Below are 23,471 nucleotides of genomic sequence, written 5' to 3'. Positions count from 1 at the left end.
AGTGCATAAAAGTAGATTTTAAGATGAGGCAGAGCTCTTGAACCTGTTGTGTGTAAACTACCAGATAAACTGCAATCTAAAATGTGGTACAGAAACAAATATTTTCCCAATGGCCTGATTACTGCTCAGTACATTTTATAGCATCGCCAGGGGGGTCAGATTTAACAGAGATTGTTCGTGGAACAAATGGTTCAAATCGTTTTTTACCACAGTTGATGAAACACTGAGAACTGTGATCTGATGGCGCCCACTGGTGCTAAAACAGTTTACCTGCACCTTATGGTGCCGATTTGTAGGGACACTGCTGCAGTACCCTTCACAGTTTAACCCCCACAATCAGACTGTTAATACTGTGTGAAATAACAAACAAATTGAAGTAGATGAGAATCATTGACTTGTTCTTGCTTGTTTACTGTCGGCTCAGATCCCAGATAATACCTGCTGTGCCTCTTGTGAAGCCAAATAAATTAGGAGAATGTGCAGAAAATTGAGAGTATCTCAAGAAGAAGAGATAGAGGTGAAGGGAGGTTGAAACGAGGTTGGGATGGAGACACTCCCTGCAGATATGAAGCTCTCCTTGTCTTTGTCCAAAAGGGAGATGATGGAGGGAGGGATTCGTTTTCCCTACCAGCTCTACACGGTTTATTTGTTATCGCAGCTCCATCTGCTTGAAGCACACAAATTATGTCCATGTGCACTCTTTTCAGTGTAGGCACATAAACACAGATCAACACACACACTTCCCACAGGCTGTAAAAGCAGATGTTCACACACATACATAGATGCACAGTCTCTTTCATGGAACATTAATTCAGATGAGTTTTTTCTGACAGGACAGCTTATTCTATATAAAGGTGCCTAAATTCCAATCATAAAGTGCAAGAACAACCTCCTGAGCAGACGGTCACACACAACATGCTATGCTGTTGTGGGGACACAGACATACAGATTTACACCCACTCACACACACAGAAAGAGATGGGGGTGAGGACCCCTCTGTAGCCTCAGCTGCTTCAGATTGCTTGTTCTGTTCTGTGCTTGTCACCAACAACAGTTTTTGTTTACTAGCATTAGAAGGTCAGAGCAGTCATCTTTTACTAAATCACAGTGCAGACAGAGCTGTGAAGCGCACACAGTGTTATTTATCCTCAGCAACACTCATTCTTCTTTATGACACATGCAAAACCATTACTGATACACACCCCCACAAGTCATTAGTGGTTGCAAAACCTTAACAGTCATTATTCATTATTTGCACCGAATGATGACTGCTTCTATTTATTTCAGCACAGGCAGCTGGACTAATGATCGACTCATCATTTAGCAGGACTAAGTGCGAAGCCTTGAAAAGTGATTTTAAATTCTAAAATGAACACCTGCCATGGAAACTCAGGAGTGTCTGTGGCTCCCCTCCAGCCTTGTCATTGCCTGCAGAGATGTTTCCAAGGCTCAGTCTTTGAGAGGATTATGTGAATGCATCACCTGCAGCAAGGTAGTTCTTCAAAAGCGCTCAGTGACAACGTTTTTCTTTCCTCCTCATCCTCAGTGCGTGCATATGGTGCAGAAGTGTGTATGTTTATGTATACTTTAACTGCTGAGAGAATTGCGTACACATACACAGTAACATGGACACAAACTGAGCTACGCACACACATGGCAAAAGCTGAAAATGAAAATAACCTGTATGTGGTTGCTGAGTGTTACACAGCATAAACAGATACAGCTAATTGAAGCAAAACAGCAGAGAACGAGAGAAAGAAAATGTATAAATAGTCAATCTCTTCCTCCTTCCTCCCATCCCTCACACACACATACACACACACATAGACACTGATTACTGAATGTAGGTCATTACCATCGAGAGCTGAAAGTGAAAGTGAATGATGAATCAAAAGCATCTATTTCCCTGAGGCTAAACCGCAGTGCTGGACAGCATGCAAGCCAATTGATAACTATATGTAAACACACACAAACGCACACACAAACACACACAGTGTGAGTTCTGAGTTCATGACTTCAGAGGACATTGCATTGACTATCATTCATTTCCTGGAGAATTAATCAATTCTTGATCTACTCGAACCTCCGACTAACATTAAAACATGCATTCACTTTAAAAGCAAATAATTTATGTTATGGGCATTTGCTTTGTGCGTCCATAAGGAAAACACATCCCCATTACATGTTAGTGTAAACAGAATGAAGTCCCCACAACACACACATATTGGTTTTGGTGTTTTAAGGGTACAGTGTGAGTTCATGTCATCTTACTCTAGTTCACCCATCATGCCAGCTATTTAAATGTATGTAGTCCCCTAATTTTCCCTACCTGTCCCCCTCACTGAAGAGTGGCTCTGATAAAGAATAAACACATAGGCCTGCTTTTCTGTCTACATCACAAAATCATATGACATGCATTTCAACTCATCTTAGTGGCCTCTGGAGCACTGCACTAGTGATTATTTTTCTCCTCTTGTTTGCGTAATTGACCATGTGTCAGCTCAAATCAGTGGCAGACACCAAGTCTGCCACAGAGGGTGGGCATGCAGCCGCAGGCCCTAAAGCTAAACATCTTTAATCGAGTGGCAGACAAAGCATCAGATGAGCAGCGTGAGAATATGACTAACTACTGTCTGGGCGGCTCTGTCCTGCCACAGCGGGGAGCATTTAGCTGCAGGGCACGCACAGTTTTGCGAGTTATATTCATAAAACCTTGTTCTCAGCAAGGTTGGAATGCAGTGAAAAGAATCGAAAGAAAAACAGAATTCAATGAGTGACAATTCATTTAAACTTTTGATGAGATAAAGAATAGAAAAAAGACTCAACAAAGGTGAAACGAGGAAATTTTACCCTGCACATTTTTTTTAAAAACACGGCCCACACACAGCCAGCGACAAGTACAACAGTATAAACAAAGAAATAAATAGGTTTGGACGGGGCTATAAAAAAGATCAAGAACTATATATGATCTACAATTAATGATACAGTTGGAAAAGTTTCAAGACTAATTTAAATCTTACTGTACAAGACATTTTCTTAGATATTGAATGATACCTTTTTCAGGAAATTAATAATATGAGACTGGAAACTCAAGGACTTGTATTTTGTGCATTTAATCATGCAACAACCTCATAGTTAATAGGACGTGCTTCTGACACACATCAAGGTTTGACATTAAAGAAAAAGCTCAGGAAAGATATAGAAACTGTTTTTTATACTGCGCTGAGAAAACAGTCCCAGTCCATGATGTGGTTACCACTGTTTCAGACAGTTCAGAAAAGAAACAACACACTATCTGAACCAGCACAAAATGAAGATAAGCAATCTCAGGGGAGGGGAACAAACAGTCTCCCTGACCTTCCACCTCTTCCTTTCTGCTTCATGGAAAACAACACACGGGAAAAGGAATAACTGTCCTTAGGTCCTTATTTTCTGCCATATACATCAGGAAAAGATCACCAATAGACAAGGAGAGAAGTTGGAGGTCTTATAGAAGCTTGACTAAAAAGAGTCAGACTTTGAATGAGTGAAAAACTGAATCAGTGAATTAGCATTGATTACAGACACAGCTAGATTAATTGTTACGTTACATACAAAATTATCTTGGCATTAGAGAAGAAAACAAAGGGAAACACTTGCACTTAGTGTTTCCATGCATGCAAGCAGCCATGCTGTAACACGATAACTGGTTTGGTGCTCGGGGTCCTGCTTTTTTGCAATCTGGACCAACTCTATAAAAGCTACAGCTGCCGAAGTGAAGGCAATGTAATGTGAATTGATGTCAATCACACTGGTTACTCTATCAATTCAGCTGTTGTATATTGCAAACCTGAAGAAATTTTTGTGGGCAAAAGATTGAATTGAAGACAACAATTAATGAATGGTGAACGATCCTATGGTACAAATCACTACATGTACTCACCTATGAAACCATTGACATTCAACACAGTTTACCATTGCGTCTACAAATAAGTTACAATAAGTCAAAATAACTTCTCAGATAAATACTTAACAAGCAGTCTTTGTTCTACTTTTTAACGAAAGCCCAATTGGACTTACATAGCGCTGCACTGATGTGTTTCATATATGCTTAGTTCTCTTCAGTCTTACAACATCATTTCAAACAGCAGGAGTTAATCTAAAGTGTTTTCCAATAAAAGCAGATAGATTATTTGCATGTAGGAATACAGAAAATAACAGGTACATATACAAATGGATTACAGCAGAGCATAAGGGATAACAAACTCATGAACAGGAAAAACAAGGATAATGTTGAGATTAAATTGATGAATAAAATTGATTTGTAAACAAAAAAGTCAAGGTTAATCAGGAAAAAAATCATGATGCAAAACAAAGTGAAGAACCAAGATCAAATCCAAAAGAACAACACAATCAAATGCAGTGAGGGGATGTTAGATTAAATTAAGAGTGAACTTTACAAAGACCACGAACTGAGCTGGCCATGAACTAAATTAAAAGCAAAAGATTAAGATTTGATTCAAAATGGTTAATGGATGGACTTGATGACATGATTATTTTGGAGCCTGGGGGCAGAAATAAAGAAAGCCTGGAAGCTTTTGATGATTAAACATCACTGCAAACAAACCAATTATGAAATCAATATTGAGAGACACTTGGAGTGCAAATCATTAATAATAGAGAGAAAAAAATTCCTCAACTCAAAATATTTGTAATGAGTCTGTTAATACTTGGGTACATCTACTTCACCAATGCTATCTTATTAATATCCCTGCTATTTAAAACCAATAACCATCAAAAATACAATACTAGTTACTGTTCATACAGCCTGTAACAGCTCTGGAGGTTTAGCATGAAGCAGGGGAATTATACATGTATCTAGAATAAATTATTGATCAATTATTTACATAAGAACAAATAATAAGATGGCAAGCCATTATAGATGCTTAATTAACAATGTACTCCTTTAGAGAGCTTTATTTATTTATTTATTTATACTTATTATTTATTTATTCATTCATGCATGCAAAGATTGCAAAGGAATGATCAAAGAAACAAAACTCTGCTTCCTAAAGATGTTTGAATTACTTCACCCTCATCATGTAGTCCAACATAAGTCATGAAACTACATTTCCTCTACGAGACCGACGTCAGCCCTGTGCGACTCCCGTGAAAGGCGCGTGACTCAGTCGCTGCATTCAGGTCACCGTGGTAATGAGATTGATCGCAGACGAAGTCGAATTTCCGTGTCGGAATAATCCGTTTTCTTCTAATAAAAGTGCTTTAGCTCACACATTAACTATAAAGCCCCTTTCAGCCACGCGTCTTCGGTAGAAAATTTACGCAATTTGGATTCTATTACCGACGGACGTTAAATGCAACATTATTTGGGGTTGCATTATTTGGGGACAGTTGATCGTCTTCACTAAGACCACACAGGATGGATCACACCTACCTTACCTGTTTGGTTATTTGTCTGTTTTACACCTGCTCGGCTTCACCGCCGAATTTCGTCCTCCTGTTCGCGGATGATTTGGGTTTCGGGGACCTGGGCTGTTATGGACATCCCAGTTCTGTGACTCCTAACCTGGACCGCCTGGCAGCAGGAGGACTCCGCTTTACAGATTTTTACTGCACCAGCCCTGTCTGCAGCCCGTCAAGGTATAAAACAGACTGTGTGACAAACCGATATACAGCCTAATGCACTGTGATAATCTGTCACTTTTGAGTGATGTCTTAATTAGTCTATTTAACAAGTAAGTAGTTAAAGCTGTAGCTTTCTTTGTTCTTTCCAAATTTTTGAATGATCTTTCCACTAATTAACCACTTTGCTTGTATTTATTCATTCTTAGGGCGTCTCTGCTGACAGGCCGCTATCAGACCCGCTCAGGTATCTACCCAGGTGTGTTGTACCCAGGCTCCATAGGAGGTCTTCCTCTGAATGAGACCACCATCGCTGAGGTGCTGAAGCCTCTGGGCTACGCCACCGCTGCTATGGGGAAGTGGCACTTAGGATTTGGGGCCAATGGTACGTTTCTCCCAACCAAACAAGGGTTTGACCAATACCTGGGGATCCCATACTCTCATGACATGGTCAGTATGTATCTGATCAGAAATGGTACATATGAAAAATCAGTTAGTGACATTTCTCCCATGCATTGTGTGTTTCTATATCTCCTCCTCTATGCCACTGTTTTTTTTGTTTGTTTTTTTGCCACAGGGTCCTTGCCACAACCTAACTTGTTTCCCCCCAGACGTGAAGTGTTTTGGATTTTGTGATGTTGGCACCGTAACTGTCCCACTAATGCACAATGAGGAGATCAAGCAGCAACCAGTCAACTTCCTTGATCTGGAGAGGGCATACAGTGACTTTGCAACCAACTTTATAACAACAGCTGCTAAGAGAAAACAGCCTTTCTTCCTCTACTATCCTTCACATGTAAGCAGATTGAATAGTCTGGAACAGAAAACTTTTTCTCTGGAGAGGATGACGTATGTTTTCAATATCTGCAGTACATTCCCATGATTGTTTTTTTTTTTTAAAGCAACTTAGTATTACAATTTTTCAACCACCTGTGGTTAGATTGTTGTTCATAATCCAATATTTGCCTCTTCTTCCATGGCCTCCTACAGCACACCCACTACCCGCAGTATGCAGGTTTAGGGGCAGCAGGTCGCTCCTTAAGAGGTCCGTTTGGAGATGCTCTCTTGGAGCTGGACAACACCATAGGAGACCTGCTTACAACTCTGGAAGAAACAGGAGTGATCAACAACACACTTGTCTTATTCACATCTGACAACGGGTTGGTTCACAAGTCGTTTGGTTGGTGCTTCACAGTACAGATGCACACCAAAGAGCTATAATTCTAATTTCTCCTCCATTCTGATGTGAATATCATCAGATGGAAAATGAGAGTCTGTACTCTTAGGTGTTATGCATTACATAACTGTAACTACAATATGTTTTGGTAAATAGCTGAAAAAAGACAGTTTTAACTTGTATGCATGCATCTACAACGTCTCTGTGTGTAGGCCTGAACTGATGCGTATGTCTCGCGGAGGAAACTCCGGCCCACTGAAATGTGGCAAAGGTACCACATACGAGGGGGGCATGAGAGAGCCAGCCATTGCGTACTGGCCAGGGACCATCAGGCCAGGTTAGGACACTAAAGCCCATATGCTAACGATGTCTCTGAAGACAAAAAGGTTGTTTCCATCATTTTTCCCAGATAAAGACATCAGTGTTGCTTTTGCTTATTTGTGCCACACATAATGAGCATTACTGCTGACCATGCTTTAATCATATCAGTAGGGCTTCACATTGTTCTCATGCATCTCAGAGTGCTTTCATATCAGTTCTGAAAGTAAAAAAGAAAATTGTGACTGCTGCTCTTTTCTGAATGCATGTTTAAAGGTGTAACCCATGAGATGGCCAGCACTCTTGATGTACTCCCCACCATTGCAAGCCTGGCTGGAGCCAAACTTCCCCCAGTGATGCTGGATGGGTTTGATATGACCAATCTTCTTGTCAACCAAGGGAAGGTAGCAGTATTGTACCTCATGTTCTTTAAAGACTGAAATGCTGCAAATAATACGGTGAATTATGCATCTTTCATCCCTGTCTTGCAGAGTAAAAGGGAGGCAATGATGTTCTACCCCACAGATCCTAATGAAATGTATGGCCTGTTTGCACTCAGGCTGGGTAAATACAAGGCTCACTTCTACACACGGGGTATGCGTGCGAAGCGTTCTGCATAATGTGAAGCGTTAAAGCATTAAAACCGAGGGGATTTTAACTTAATGTTTGTATTTTTTTACCAGGGGCTTCCCACAGCGGTACCACCCCAGATCCAGACTGTCCAGTGTTCGCAACCCTCAAAGCGCATGACCCCCCTCTTATTTTTGACCTGGAGGCTGACCCCTCGGAGCACTATCCTCTATCTGGACCCGACATCCAAACTGTGCTGGACCAGATTGAGAGGGTCAAGGCGAGGTTTGAAGCCTCCATGGTGTTTGGAGATAGCCAGATATCAAAAGGAACAGACCCAAAACTTGTGCCTTGCTGCAATCCTCAGTGTAGCCCCAAACCAAGCTGCTGCAGCTGTTGATGGGACAAAGTGTCACAGCTGTTTGTGAAGACAGTGCGGGAAGGTCCGAACTTGAAAATCACTGATGAAATGACCATAATATGATGACTGTTTTGCAGTTATGCATTTCTGCTTGTTTGTTAATCTTCTTGTCTTGAATGTTGCAGACCATCATTTTCCTCAGTGAGGAGACTTTACCACTGATTACATTTAGAACTAATCATTAACCATGTACTGTATGTTTTCTGACTTTAACCACTTGAATTCATATTTGATCTGTACTGTCATTTCTATTTCAACACTTTTATTTCTTAAAAAAAAAAAAAAAAGCTTTTATATTTGAAAATGTTCTTCAACCCATTTTGATCTCGCAGTTGATGAGTGGATGAATAAAGACGACAACAAATGTTTCAGACATCAAGCATATATTTTATTCGTAAGACCAAACCCATGACAAGGCAGAGTGACTTTTTTTTCTTGGTTTTCCCTTGAATTTTACAATTCTTGTTTTTAAAGATACAAGATAGGATATGTTGGTTCTGTCACATACTGTTTTGCTCTAGGTATACAGTGAAGAATCTTGCTGAAGTAATAAAGTTGAATGTCAGTCTAACTGTATTTCTCAGCGGCTATATGGGACGAGATCATCCTCAGAGGTTGTTTTTGTGTTGCTGTGTGAAAAGAGGAATTTTAACTTGGCTATAACGAGATAGAAAAACATAGAAGCAAATAGATAATCAGAGATGGGCCACGTTGTTTGAGTTCAAAGGTGATGACTATAATCGGCAAGACACAATAATAGTATTCCAGTGGCAGCTGACTCAGTCACTGTTCAGCTCTTAACAGCAGATTGGCTGGAAAGTCTGGTCACATAACAGGGACGTTGCATTGCTCAAATGTGCCGTAACTGTGCTGCTGAAGCCAGTCTGCAGAGAGTTATGGAGTTGGTGGGGACCAATACCAAACACCTTGAGCCGAAGCAGAAGACACTGAAATTAAATTATTGCTGATCACATATATGTTTACCTGTTTTACTTTCTTCCTGGGGTATTCATCTGGTAGTTAGCTTCTTTTTTTTAAATTTCTTTTTAATGAATGTACATATTAATTTCATCAACATACTAAACATAAAGGACACGGCACTATCATAGATTTGCTATTGTATATACATGATCTAACTGACAGCGATACACATGTAAATAATACCCTCCATCCTGCCAAATCAGCTTCCAGAAAGTATTTACCACTGAAATCCTGTTCGCTCCAACTGTGACTGAAAACAGCAGAACAAGATCAACAGTGTCTAAATATACAACAGGGGGGGCGTTAGGGGTATTAAACTTGAAAGCCTGAAATTTCAGATAGCAAAGGACTGTGGTGACTCTTTTAACATACCCCTCTTCCATATAAGGTGCAGCGCAGGTTATTGTGTCACATGTGACCAGACTACAAGCAAGAAATAAATAAATGACAGGTTGCTGTCCCTTTTATCCATCTTACTTGAAAATTACATCAAGTTTAACAAATCACACAACTGTGAAACCTCCGTTTTTTATGCTTTATTACAGAGTGGACTTCAATGTGATACCATGACCGAGAATTATCAGGTGCTCTGCAGTGTTACTGGCATGTAGCTACTGGTTGACTGAGTCACTCCTTTTCCCTCATTGAAACTTCCAAGTCAAAAGAAAATGGAGACTAGCCCATCATTAAAAACTGGAGTTAAACAGTCAGAACTGTGAGAATATGGCTTGTCAGAGGGCGTTTGCTTTCTTTGACCTAAAAGTCACATCAGTCGCATCGAAGCATACAGTGATCTACAGTTTGCAAGTTTCACCTCCTCACGGTAAAGGGCAACAAGCAGTGCAACTTTAAGGACAAGACAGAAGGAAAATGGTGGTGTCTATTCGTTGAAATTTGCTAACAGTTACTGGATGTAAACCAGGTTGAAAAAATATCTGAGGAGCTAATGACAATCAAAGTTCATTCTAGGTCCACTTTTTCTTACATCTGCTGTTAATCCTGTCAGAGTGAGTTATTTTTACCCACATCAAAACTATGAACAAAATCAGTCTCAATGGTTTCCTAATTAGTCTGAATGAGGTGCCTGTATGTCTACTTTCTATACACGTTATTTACAACACACACTATGTTTGTACGGGACACAGAGGGAAGCTTAAATCAAGGACCACTCTCTCTTTCTACTCAGCTTCAATGTCACCATCAGTAAAAAGCAAATTGGCTGTTTGTCAGTACTGAACAAAAACATATTTACAGTTCATTGAAATGCCAACCTTTTGATTCGACACTATTCCCTCGCTGATTGTTACGATGCTTGCCATTCACTTAGATATGTGTGTTTCTGGTTGTGTCTGTGTGCAGTAATCCTACTTGCCATGCATTGAAAAGTGATACAGCCGTAGTAGGTATATTGTTTTCATTTCAAAAGAGGAACCTTAAAATAAACAGGTGCTCAGCATCTTAGTTTTATATCATAGAAAAAGATAAAAGAAACAGGCAATCGATCCATTGAGATAATGGAATTAAACAAGGCAAGAGGGATGATCAAAATCAGTTAACTGACAAGCATACTGTAGAAATGAGGATTCCAGTTTCATTAGGATAAGAGTAATTTACAATGGAGCAGAAAAAAAACTGACAGCGCTCTCTTGTGGCTAACTTGATGAATGTACATAAGCTGTAGAGGAAGAAGGTTGTCATGGTAACTCATCTCATTCCAGGTAGATGTCCTCGGTAGGGCAGGCATACTCCAGATGTTCTTGGTAGTACTCTTGGAAGGCTCGTCTGCAAAAAAAAAGGCATATGGGTACTAATGATTTGAGTCATTTTTACGATCTTTGTTTGTTTGCAATGCGAACGTCGTGCAAATGATTGTGTTCACAGACAGCCGGATGAGAAGCTGATGGAATAACCAAAGCTCCGCTGCCTGTTCTTAATTAAAAAAATCTCTGTTCACAACCTCCAACAGTTGAAAGTAACAATGCACTAAAAATGTACTTTAATACAGAACTCAAACATTTAACAGGCACTTTGAATATATATAACACACAGCTAAATATGTATTATTTCCAGGCTTCAGTTGGCATTTTCATTGTCTTGACATTACATTTACAGCAGTTAACTATCACAGGATATTCAAATCAGGTAAATGTGCAATGATGAAAGAAGTATTGAAATAATTTACCTAAGTTAACATAACAAAACAGCTATAAATATTCCATTATTTCAGTGTAAGGACTGAATTTAAGTTAAAATACTAAAGCAAATGCTCTGGTTTTGTCCTTGTGACTGATATATTACTAAATGTGTCATTACATTGTCAATAGTGAAGCAGGGCTTAGTGAGCATGGCCTCTAAGTTTACATCATAAACAACTCAGATATGGACCTTCCTGAGGGCTGAAGTAAGAGGCTTATCGGTTTTTCTGAGATCTTTGGATTGGATCGATTGAACATTGCTTGAAGAGAGGCAAAGAAATAAGTTTAGATGGAAAAAAAATCCCAATTTGTTTTAGCTGTTATCAACTCTGTGGCCCTGACCTCACACTGCTTTTGTAAGCAGCCAGTAACTGGACCACTGGTTTAATCTTTAACAACGTGTTGTTAAAGGAGGGAGGAGACCCCGGGGAAGACCCAGGACACGTTGGAGAGACTATGTCTCTCGGCTGGCCTGGGAAAGCCTCGGGGTCCCCCCAGAAGAGCTGGAGGAAGTGGCCGGGGACAGGGACGTCTGGGTTTCTCTGTTAAAGCTGCTGCCCCCGCGACCCGACCCTCGGATAAGCGGCAGATGATGGATGGATGGATGGAATGTGTTGTTTCTTATTGTTATATCATCCATTGTGTAAAATCTTCACTTAAAATTCAGATAAATGTCAGCAGTCAGATAATTGTTGTTGAATGGAAGGTTTAGCATTTCCAGTTGAAATGTATTGAAGTGTTTTAACAAAGTATAATAAAATGAAAATTCTCTTTGTTACTTTCTGTCTCTGTAATCCCAGACAGGGTAATTCATTTTGCTCAGGTCAGTATGATACAATATACAGCACAATGAATAATTACATAACAGTACAGTTTCTTTTCTTAAAGGGAAAAAAACATTTAAAAAGTACTAGTTTGCACACAGGAGTGTCCACAGCACTTTGGAAGGGGTCATGAAACTCTGGGAAGGGGTTAAGTGTGCAAATGAGATTAAAAGCAGAGGGGACGACGCTAACCATAACCTTGTTTGTTTTGTGAGACAGCATATCTCTTTCCAGAGGGCAGAATCTGGTGAGGATATGAGTCTAGTCTCTTATGCCTTTGCAAATGCAAAGCTTAGATCCTAGATTATCTCCTGCTCAAGTTTGGCAAAACACAGAAATGAAAAATAAGAATCCTTACAACCCCTTTGCATCCCTTTTGACATGGAGCAGTGCCATGATGACAATAATTTGAACATACCCTACACACTCAGCTACAGGCCGCATGGACTCCTGGGATACAAACACATGGCAAGCAAATCTGTTCAGCATTGGATGCTTAGTGATGAATCCAAAGTAGCTGTAGTAGAGAGAAGAAAACAATGTGATGCAATCGCTCAGATGTTACAGTGTACAGTAGTAACAGGAGGGCAGAGGACAACTGTGTTTTTACCAGTTGTTCCGCGGATGGCATCCGCAGAACGAAATGTTCTTCATCTGGAAGAAGTGACTACATCTGTCATACTGAAGAGAAGCAGAAAACAGAACTTAATCACTGATGAATTCCTTATGCAAGATTATTTTTGATAAATAAGGGATTTATTGATCATTTATTTGTCTTAACCTCATCAAGGGTGTCATATTCATCCTCCAGACTCATGATTAGTTTAACTCCTTGCAAACTGATCTCCAGTTCACACAGAGAGGGAGGTCTCACATGTACCGTTCGTTTCCTCGATATTGCAATCTGACAGACAGAAAATATGCTTACGTTAAAACAAGGCTTTTAATCATAGGTACAAATATGTTTCATGCGTGTTATATGTATACTTTTCTGACCTTTTGCATGGCAGCGCAGAGGATGCCATTGCCTTGGTGATAAGGTACCTCAACAGACCCCAAAAACTGAACATTGAAAGTCTCAATCCATGCTGGATTCCTTTTCAGGCCTATATGTGATAAAAACCATGTGATTTCTGTAAAATTCTTCATCAAATGAAACAAAATACATGTATGCATCTCTCCACTCACCCAGCAACTCTTTGGACTGACCGATGACCTCATGGGCATAGAAGGCAGGGAAGATCCCTCTCTCCCCTGTCCGCATGTTGTATCCTCTGTACCAGTAGTCATCCTCTTCTTCCTCTACGTATAAAGGATCATCCACATCCAGCTCCAGCTCATCTGCATGTCTGGGAATGAACCTACAGAGGGAAGCAGAGGCGGGTAGGGATTAAAAAAAAAAAGGTCTCATTAGAGACTTTCTTTACCCTCTCGAAACTACACTTCATGTAATGTTTGGGTTTCCAGTGTGGGAGCAGAGAAAGGAGACAGTTGGCGAGAAAAGATAAGAGAGAGGGTGGAGGAGGACAAATGTAATGGAGAAGCACAAAGCTTTTTTTCTTGATTCCCCTGTCTGTGGCCACAGGTGGTGGCTGATCAGATTATTGTCAGATACCCAGTAGCTCTCAAGCCCAGCTGTAACCAGGACACCTGCCTTCCTCCCTAACTTAATTACTGAGGCAGGATTACTGCTGCAGGACCCCGACAGCACGAGGAATAGCAGTGAAACAAAGAGACTAGGTTTTATCTGCACATTTATTTTCCTTCAAATAATCCCACCACTCCATTTCTATAGGCAATAAAAAACTATTGTTATTGTTTGCATCTTTTACAATTAACTTTTTGTCATCATTGGCATCATAAGCTTACCTGTAGACCGCCCTGTGTGTCTGGTCCCTCTCCTCTCCATTAATGGTACATGAGAAAAGTCCAAAAGATTCTGTACCTAGACAGGAGACAGTTAGGTAATTGCTATTTCTTACAAACTGTTATAAGAGGATTTAAGGGTAACAAATATTCTTTCAAAGACCAACAAAATTTTTATTGTAAGTTAATGAGGACAGACTGGAATTGTTGAAAAATAAATGCAAATTAAAGTTTTTATGATGAGATTTTTATCAAAATCACTCTTCTTCAGAGATATAAATCTTAGGGCAAGGACGCTGATTGATGACTTTCACTGGTTGTGGGTGGGCCCCCTGCCAAATTTAGATCACATGTTAATGTATCATGCTGACAGTGATGTATTAAACTCTAATGTAATGTCTAATGAGACATTGAATAACTCATTTTAGTATAATGCTTTTAAGTAATCTTTTTTAACCCATTGTCAGAGCCAGACAAACTATCTCCCTCTGCCTCTAGTTTTTAGCAAAGCTAATAGGCTCCTGACTTCCTGATTTCTTCTTGTCCACCTCTCAGCACGAAGTAGACATAAACACATTTCCAAAACTTTTAAAGGGAATAGAACTGCGTGCAGCTTACTGGAGGAGCGGGAGGTGCTGTTAACGAACACGTTCAGGAACTTCTTGGAAAATGGGAGGTCTGCCTCAGGAGATGAATCTTCAGAAGAACTGAGAATTTCTGGCCTCACCTCCTCATCATCATGACCATACCCCACCTCACCTATCCCCGATGCCTCTTCATCGCATAGAGTTGAAAGCTCACTGTCGTCACTCAGAACGGAGGTGCACCTGAGAGGATAAAACACTCAGCTGAAGGCTTAACAACTGCGAACAGTGAAAGACTAGAGGGCTTGAGACTTAATAATTGATACTTAAGTTACTTAACTTTTAAACATATTGTCAGGCATACCTTCTAAGGCTAACTAGTTCCAATGTGGTATTTTCATCCACCACTAGTGTGTACTTCATGGAGTCATAAGCCAGTCCATCATCCTCATTAGGCTGCCTCAGAGACAGGTCTTTCTCACACAGTGGGATGTCATTATCAGGTAACGGATGATCTTGCACACTGGAATCAATGGGTGGAGAGCTGTCAAGCTCTAAATCACTACCACTATAGGACTGCTTCCTTAAGCCGCCCAGGAAGGGATAAGAGTCACCGTCATCCTCCTCTTCCTCATTGTCTGTGGAGTAGGCAAAGCTGAAACAGCGGTTGGTCTGTGCAGTGGGTATGTCAAGCGTCAGGCTGTGTTTGACCTCAGTGATGCGCTCAAGAGATGCTGATGAGCGACTTGTTGGTCTGGGCTCCGTTTCTCGTCCTTCATCTTTATCGCTGACCACACTCTCACTAAGACTGGGGGATTCCAGATCCCTTATTCCCTCCAAGATTATAAAGTCATTGTTGGGCTCTTCATCTTCCTCCAGTCTCCCGGCATTCTTAGATAGTTTGTCTGTGGAGTTCTTGTCACAGTCTTTAGTGGTATACAAGGAGCTGAAATTTGTGGTTCCCCTTTCAATGTCTGCACAGCGTTCTAAAATCAATGTGGTAATGGTATCTCCAGTGGGGTTGCTCATATAGAGATGGGAATCTATCATTACTCCTTCTTTTGGAGACTCAACGTTCCTACCCTTTGCTCCTGGCTCCATCCTCTCCTTTCTGTACTCCTCACCTTCCAAATCGCTCTCCTGTGATCTCGCCATCCCTGTTTTTTTGTCCTGGTCCTCATCATTGAGACTATCTCCCTCTCCAATGTCTGAAGATGGTGAGATGGTATCGGACACAGATACCTTCCTCTTAAAACACTCCTCTGGGCAGCTGATCGGGTATGAGCCCTCTGAGATCATCCTGTTGACTAAATTGCTGAGAAGCCAGGGAGAATCTGAGTTCTCGCTTAGGTCATCTTCACTTTCTGATTCAGACTCTCCCTCACTTGTTCCATCATATTCATCTGCACTTGGCATTAGCCTTGGCCCTACCGGCAGGTAGAAGGAGCGCTTGAAGCTCTCAAGGCTGTGGTCTGGTTCTATCTGGAGCACCATAGATCTGGGCAGACTTTCCTCACAGCACTGGGCTGGAGGCAGAGTCTCATCTGGGTCAGCCTGGTGCTCACAAGAAAGCTCATCATCCACATTCTGCAGGCCCATCAGAGCTTGTCCATCATCGTAGGACTCAGGCGGTAATATGGGTGAGTCAACAGGGGAGGGTGTGGCAATAGTGGGTGAAGGAAGAGGGGAAGGGGAGGGTAAAGAAAAACCTTCTTTGATTGGGTCAGGCTGACCCAGAAGCAGTGATGCTTTCAGTCCAACAATTCCACTGTCTTGCTCTAACTCTGTATCTGGGTCCAGTTCCTGGTCTGATGTAGGCGAGCTGGCTTCCTCAATGGAGTTGGTGAGGTGAGACGAGCGTCCACTACTGCTCTCATCACTAGTTAGGTCCAACTCTGTCTCTGAGATAGAGGAGATCATGTTGGAGGCCACAGGGCCTCCACAACCAAATGCTGCCTCCAACTCCCCTTCAATGTCAGAGTCAGAGCCTGGAGAGCTGAGGTCCTTGTCTTGGTCTGAAGTCATGTATCCCCGCTGGTTCATATCTGCTATTCCTGGGTCTGAGGATGGAGAGGTGGAATCGTTAGCTGCTGCCTCTGTGGTAGCTGGAGCATCAGAGCTGTTGGAGTGGTCAAGAGCTTCTGAGCGGCTTGATGACTGATAACTGGAGAAAGATGGAGGCTCCGAGGGTTCAATGGAGGGGAATTCCACGTATGACGACTGATTCTCCTTACAAACCATATCGTAGGTCTCCTTACACATGAACTCCACTTCAAAATCCTTGTCCAGTTCTTCATCAGACAAGGGTGTGTCTGCACTATCATTAGCTCCCATGGGTGCAGTGGATGACAAGCAGCGACTGGTTCCATCTGGGTCTAGATCATTCTCCGGTTCCATCCCTGACTCACTGGTGATTGTGTACGTGTCTGTAGCGCGCCGGTTTGAGTGTTTGTGGTTGTGGTCGCTGTTGAGGTCATGGTCCACTTCTGTGTCTGAACACTGGGAGTGCTCATCTACGGAGGGTACTCTTGCTGTCTGAATTGAAGTGTCTGTCTTTGACTCAGAGAAATCAGTAGAGCGTGGGTGGGAGTTGTGCTGACCAAATGAGCCTGTGAAGACAAAAGTTGAGGAGAAAGAAAAAATGGCATAAGAGATCAAAAGTACAGCATGACCCTGGTGATTATTAAGTAGATGATGACAAGAATGCAAAAACGAGACATGCCTAATGAGCAGAGGATGCAATAAGTATGATTATTATATTAACTGGTCTATAATCATATGAAAATAGAATGAAAAATGAACAAATTCAGCTAACTTTTCTTATTGAAAACATACCCTTTAGTTTCATTAAACTAGAGTTTAGAGCATCGTGGTTGTAAGAATTAACATAACAGTGTTTTGTTGAACTTTTCACAGAAATCAAATTCACACCACATCATTGTACAACACAGCACTACATAACACTGATGTCAATGGGATGATCTCTAAGCTTGCTGGGCTGGCCTTCTTGTTACCGTATTCGAGCCTCTCCCGCCTGTTGCCCTCCATGTCACAGAGGAGTGGCCTATGAGGAGACTGGGGGTTCCCGCCCTCCCCTGCCTGTTTTGGTGGAGTACCTTTGCTCTGAGACCCTGGGGCCTTGGAAACTGGAGAGGCTGGGCACTGGCCTGTCACATGACTACCATCCTCCAGACATGAGTGGGTTGGAGACAGACGGCCTGGAGGTACAGTAAATATTTATGTTCTTACTGGGCGTAAAGCAATCGAGAAACTGAGCTAAATTCAAGGTATCAATAAAACTGCTCATGTGGGGAAATACATAAATGAAAAGACTGAAGGTGTTAAAAAAGGGACCTTTAACTGCTGTTAGACTTTATATGATTGACTCATGGCAATTCTATATAAATCAGAGTCATGTCATTGCAGTAACAGTGCTTGAATACTACAACAAAGATGTGTTTATTTGACCTGAAATTACTTCAAAATTAGTGGTGATCATGTGAAAGCTTTCATGTGTGATGGAGAGACAAATGAATACAAACACAAATGAGAATATAACAGTTCACAACCAGTGTTTTATAGATGATTTATGATGTTCTCACCTTGGGAGACTGGGTTGCGAAGAGAGTCCTGCCAGCTTCCTTTCTTTGGGGATGCGCTGCTGTTGTTGTTCAGCGAATCCTGAGAAAAGAGAGAGAAGTAAAAGATTTAAAAGCCTAGTATGTTTCCATTACAAAGAGCTCGAACATGCTCTGTGTTTGGCATCTGTCCGCTTACCTGCGAAACAGCTGTCGTGAGGTTCAGCGTGGTGGGTCTGCTCTTCAGAGTGCCAAGAGTAGGTGAGGGCGGAGGGGAGACAGAGGGAGATGGTGGCGCATCAGGGTCCACTTCTTCTTCTTCTTCCTCTTCTTCATCCTCATCATCCTCATCTTCATCGTCAATCATCTCAAACTCTTGGAAGTCATCCTGGAAGGAGCAGACTGGGTGGTGTATGTCATTCTTCTCCAGAATGAGGGAATCCTGAAAGAGGAAGATAGAGGGAGGGAGGTGGCTAATTAGAGTTATGCATTATAGTTACACACACTCAACAGAGTTGAGATAATATGAAAACATCTTGTAATCTGACAACAAAGGGAAACGAGAAGTAGAACAAGTGTGTTTGAAAGATGAAGAGGGCAGATGGACAGAAGCATAATATATTTGCAAATGCAACAAATATTAGAGCGCTGAAGTGGACAACTGTGCAACAAGGTTTATAGTAGCAGTGCATTTTGCTGAAATGTTCTTTCTGTAGCCTTGGATCTTCTGAGTGTGTGCGCCCATGAATGTGTATGTAAATAAGGAAGCAAGGTGTAGCTTTGAGAGTCAGCAGTGTTCTGGAGTGATAAGATTTCAAACAAAACTTATGTTTGACCTGGTCAAGAGAGTTATTACAATTCCTTTTTTCCTTTTAGGTTTATTTGAAATATCACACTGACCTGTCAACTCAACAACCTACAAATTAGATACCTGTAATCTAACTTTAGCCCAAACCATTACATTCAATAACCTGATAGTTTTGATTCCTAACTTTAATCAATTAAAAGTGATGTGTTAACAGAGTGTTTGCGCTGACTTGGAAATGCTCATTTGGGTTGTATTTCTGCTTATGAGCAGATTACCAATATGTGTTAGAAGACTTTCTGAAACAGTAGTGCATGGGTATCAAAGGTTCTGATGAATAAATTACTGATTGAATGAATGAGAGCCAGGGGATGGATCCACTCATAGATAAAGGTCTGCTCTTCTACTGTTTAAACAAGTTCATTCAAGATTATGATATCAGTTTAAATATCTGTTTAGTAGAGCTTTGGTTATAAATTTTCCCTGAAAGCGGACATGCGGTACATTATACAGTCTTTAGTAGCTTTCATAACCAATCTACACAATATTCTAGGATTATTACATTCAAGATTAGAACAAAATGAATTATAGATTGGAGCTGCACTATGTCAAAGGTTTACCATCAATATGATGTCAACATGTGCAACATCAATATCACAAAAGATTGCATGCAATAAATGGTAGGCTATAGAACTTTTATACAACTGACATTTTGACATGAAATAGTAGGACAAACACAAGTACAGAAGTACAAGTAGTGAAATGTGTAAAATACATCTAAGATTAACTCTGTATATTATCTCTCTCTCGTTTCTCTCGATATATATATATATATATATATATATATATATATATATATATATATATATATATATATATATATATATATATATATATATACTATACTATACTATTACTATATATATATATATACTATTACAATATTCAACAATCACAATCATGTGATGTTTTTGTTTCCTAATAGCCTGTAGCTCTTTTATGGGATGGTTCTGATAAAGAGATTGCATCTTTATTATAGAGCCTTCACAATTGGATTTCGGTACTCAGATAGGTTTGTATGCTTTGATGTTAATAATAAAAACACATTTTTACGCCATTGTTTTTTGTCATACTATATTGTTGCAACACAGGTGCACACATGCTCCATTTTAGATCTTTTGTTTTTAATTGTCCTCAGAATTGGCAGCTGATTGCGTGATAATGGTGTAGGCAGCTGCTCATGCTTTGTTTGGAGTGTGCCAAATGTGTTAAAAGGTGGTGTACATAAGTAAGGAGAACAGCCTGGACAAGTTGTTCCAGGCAGTTCAGGAGCTGTGTCTTCAATAACAAAGAATAAATGTTCCTTCTGCTATTTATGACTTTGTAGACCTTTTGCATTTGAATAAAAAGCTATTTAACACACTGAAGGAAATCCAAAAAGTGTGTCCTCTTCAAAGCAACTGATGAGTAAGATTTCTTTTGGTGTGAAATATTAAATTAAGCATTTGTAAACCCTTTCTTGCCATGACAAGTTCCAAAAGTTTAACCAAGATTGTGTTACTTTAGTTTGCTATTAGACTTATGGAAGTGTATAGTGTGTCCACCTTTCCTGTGCCCAGCAGCTCTAAAAAGGATATTTTCTGTCTATCTTAGCAACAGTATCGTCAAAAAGAAGCTAAACTTTGCAGAATATAGAATAATAGTGCAGCAGAGCAGCAGGGCTGGGGGCAATATAATGAGAGTGGATCAATCAGATATATCTCGGGTTTCCACTTGTTTACCGGAAAGCGGAGCACTAAATGATTTTGAGGTTTGTTGGAACACACCTCCACAATCTGTGTGTTGTTCTGTCGCATATTTGCGAGAACACAATGGATTGATCGACTGGGATCTCTAAAGTAGACATTGATATATATTTTTTTTTATCCCCAACAGTTGATAAAACACGTTCCTGGAGAACCTGAGCTGGAGAGTGTTGCTCATGCTAATATTAGATACGTTTACTAACCACCTCTTCCTTATTTTGAGTTTGACAATGCAGTTCCAGGGATTGATTTGTCTGTTTTTTCCAGTTTGAACAGCACAGCAGTTTTTAGTGCCTCTCAGTGCAGTCTGTTTAATGGAGGAATCAAAGCTCACCCTCTCAACCATCCACCACACATAATTCTGCTGACGCCTGGTGCATCCACTTCATCCTACAGAAGCTGAAATCAACACTCTATCTACTGCCTAGGGAGCACACATGAAAATTCACACTTCTATCTAATTTACATTTCTTTTTTTTGTTGTTGTTGTTGATGGTTTAGCTTTTAAGGTGTGAGAAAATGTTTGGAAAAGAGAAATTGTTCTCATTATCTGAAACATTATCTGCATTCTCATAAAGCTCTTTTTATGAAATTACAGACATAAGTGATCTATAACTACACGAAAGTGTAAAATCCAACCAATAAGTGGGTTGTGAAAATGACTTATCTGCCAGGGGAGAATAAGCACTGTTATGCACCGTTATTAGACATCCACTAGCAAGTCTGACAGACAGGCAGGCGAGCTTAAGAAAAAAACTAAAACTAAAAATAAGAGTTGTGTGCCGGCAACAATCGATCCCCACAGTTTCCAGTTACCAAGGACATCCCATCCAGTACTGTGACAGTGCATCCTCTGTCATCAAGTAGATAAACCTGCTCCTACAGAGGCTTCATTGTGAATTAATCTAACTCTCATATGCACTCACGGGTATCTGAGAGCAAGTGGATTCTGTGTAAGTAAGTTCCTGGAACCTCAATATACCGAGACATTCCTAAAGACATACCATCTATTCTTAATCCCATTTTTTAAACAGCTGTGCTTTGACCACAGACCAGTAACATTTATGTTATGATGTGTTAACAGCAGCTAGCAGCGATATAAAAAACAAAAAAACTTGAAAGCAGTGTAGCATTATGATTACTCATTAAGAGCCTCCAGGCTTGTTCAGCATGGCTAATTCCATACATACTGACTCTGCTGCAGTACATCAGAAGATCAGAGCTACGGTTAGCCCTGCTTTAAAAACTAGTTTAACCAGTGCAGAAAAAGGCTTCTGGTTGAACTGAGGGACCATATTGCCAACTAAGCTCACAAGGTGACAGGGAAAAGCATGAGAAAAACTGAAGACATGATCCCCAAGCAAACACCAGCTAAATTTAGCAAAATAAGGGGAATACCAGGAAACCATAAGTTTAACGTAAGGGAAGTAGATGCTGAGAATTGGGGGATCTTTTAAGATCTAATGTGAGGTGCGTGAAAAGAAAACAGTGGGGGTCTATATTATTGCTACTTATATGAAGGACTTCCCTGATCTTTTCTGCTGTGACTGAGATATTGTGCTAGTATGTTGGCTGGGTAATATGTACAAATGGGTCTTTTCATTGCATATAATTCACAATGCATCACCAGAATCCATACATACCTCTGATCTATAGTATTTGTGTTTCTTAAACATTTTGTATAATTCATACAACCTGCATCATTTCTGTCTGTCTGCATCTGCCCAAGTAATCTTATCTACAAGGCACAGTTCATAATTTTAAGTTCACAGTTTTATGCTGGTATCAGTAACAGGTTAGCCTCCTATTAATGATGGTGATGACCTTCACCTGCAGTTGATCCCAAAATTTTCTTTGAGACTTTTTATTTAACCCATTATTTATTTCACTTGCTGCGAAACAAGTGACAAAGGAAAGCAAAACATTAATTAAGTTTTTGTACTCTTTTTGCAGTAATTTTTAGCAAATCTTTCTATTTGCAGTCACATCATAAAGCTCCTCTAACAAGCTTTACAACAGCAGGGTCTAAACCTGAGTCTTATCAAGAATTTGTGGAAATAAAGATCTTATTTAGAGTGAGGAAGCTGTCAAAACTCAGGAAAGGAAGAGGTCCAAAATCTCAATCATCAAGATCATTTTGGTTGCTAAGGTTGTTGAATGGTTGATTATTACAAATAACAACCTTGATTAGATGGCATTTTTCATAAAAACATAAGAAAGAAAAAGAAAAGAACAAATTATTAAAATCTATTCAAATTTCGAACATGTCTTGTCATCTTTTACTGCTTGTTTATGTTATTTGCAACTGTGAGAAAAATTTTGTTCAAATTACATTTGATATAGACAAAAAATGTGGAATGAGTGAAAACCTTTTTGTGCTTCACCTTATCAGTGCATCTGTAAATTTCAGGATTTCAAACTCAGACTGCGGCTGAGAAACAGACACCACTGATCTGGCACATGCTAAATTATGCATGTACTCATGCCGTTCAATCAGGGCTCGAGAGAGACAGAGTTGGCTATTAGAGGGACAGGAAGTAAAGAATTAGGGGCAAGTATAGGCGGTGAGCAGCAGGGTGTTTGTGTGTCTATGAGACCCAGTGAAAAAATACAAACACATAAAAAGGAGAGATACCATCTGCGGTGGTCTCTGAGACTGTTATGGTGACATGTTGTGTTAAAGAAATGTAAAGGGCAAGGAAAAAAATAAACGACTCACAACCTT

The 23,471-nt window shown here is 40.3% G+C and overlaps 3 protein-coding genes across 5 annotated transcripts in view; 2 read left to right on the top strand and 1 right to left on the bottom strand.

The window, feature by feature from the left end:
* Positions 1 to 5,153: 5,153 nt before the first annotated feature.
* Positions 5,154 to 8,481, top strand: arsa (arylsulfatase A). Its single transcript, XM_072385670.1, has 8 exons — positions 5,154 to 5,640; positions 5,832 to 6,072; positions 6,200 to 6,418; positions 6,613 to 6,782; positions 7,012 to 7,136; positions 7,394 to 7,521; positions 7,609 to 7,711; positions 7,801 to 8,481. Exons 1-8 carry the CDS (start codon positions 5,420 to 5,422, stop codon positions 8,085 to 8,087), a joined length of 1,494 nt encoding a protein of 497 aa, XP_072241771.1. The 5' UTR covers positions 5,154 to 5,419; the 3' UTR covers positions 8,088 to 8,481.
* A 66-nt stretch (positions 8,482 to 8,547) lies between these two features.
* The window catches only part of mapk8ip2 (mitogen-activated protein kinase 8 interacting protein 2), a 28,758-nt gene continuing 13,834 nt past the window's right edge, over positions 8,548 to 23,471 (bottom strand). The window contains exons 3-14 of one of the 3 annotated variants that reach the window (XM_072385665.1): positions 18,336 to 18,578; positions 18,161 to 18,239; positions 17,573 to 17,776; positions 14,923 to 17,167; positions 14,593 to 14,801; positions 13,978 to 14,053; positions 13,297 to 13,469; positions 13,105 to 13,214; positions 12,890 to 13,012; positions 12,719 to 12,789; positions 12,527 to 12,625; positions 8,548 to 10,871 (exon numbers count right to left, since the gene is read on the bottom strand). In XM_072385665.1, coding sequence (XP_072241766.1) covers positions 10,799 to 10,871; positions 12,527 to 12,625; positions 12,719 to 12,789; positions 12,890 to 13,012; positions 13,105 to 13,214; positions 13,297 to 13,469; positions 13,978 to 14,053; positions 14,593 to 14,801; positions 14,923 to 17,167; positions 17,573 to 17,776; positions 18,161 to 18,239; positions 18,336 to 18,578 — 3,705 coding nt within the window. In that variant the 3' untranslated portion in view covers positions 8,548 to 10,798. The remainder of the gene's footprint in view (positions 10,872 to 12,526; positions 12,626 to 12,718; positions 12,790 to 12,889; positions 13,013 to 13,104; positions 13,215 to 13,296; positions 13,470 to 13,977; positions 14,054 to 14,592; positions 14,802 to 14,922; positions 17,168 to 17,572; positions 17,777 to 18,160; positions 18,240 to 18,335; positions 18,579 to 23,471) is intronic. The other 2 variants (XM_072385666.1, XM_072385667.1) reach the window with 2 other exon arrangements.
* The window catches only part of LOC140306992 (zona pellucida sperm-binding protein 4-like), a 29,788-nt gene continuing 23,478 nt past the window's right edge, over positions 17,162 to 23,471 (top strand). Inside the window, exon 1 of the mRNA XM_072385669.1 lies at positions 17,162 to 17,167. The gene's annotated coding sequence lies outside the window, so the exon portion shown is untranslated. The remainder of the gene's footprint in view (positions 17,168 to 23,471) is intronic.

Source organism: Leuresthes tenuis, unplaced genomic scaffold, assembly GCF_036924035.1.
Source record: "Leuresthes tenuis unplaced genomic scaffold, fLeuTen1.0.hap1 SCAF_5, whole genome shotgun sequence".
Taxonomy (NCBI): domain Eukaryota; kingdom Metazoa; phylum Chordata; class Actinopteri; order Atheriniformes; family Atherinopsidae; genus Leuresthes; species Leuresthes tenuis.
The sequence above is the reverse complement of the archived record's forward strand: the minus strand, read 5'-3'. Positions and strand labels throughout refer to the sequence as shown.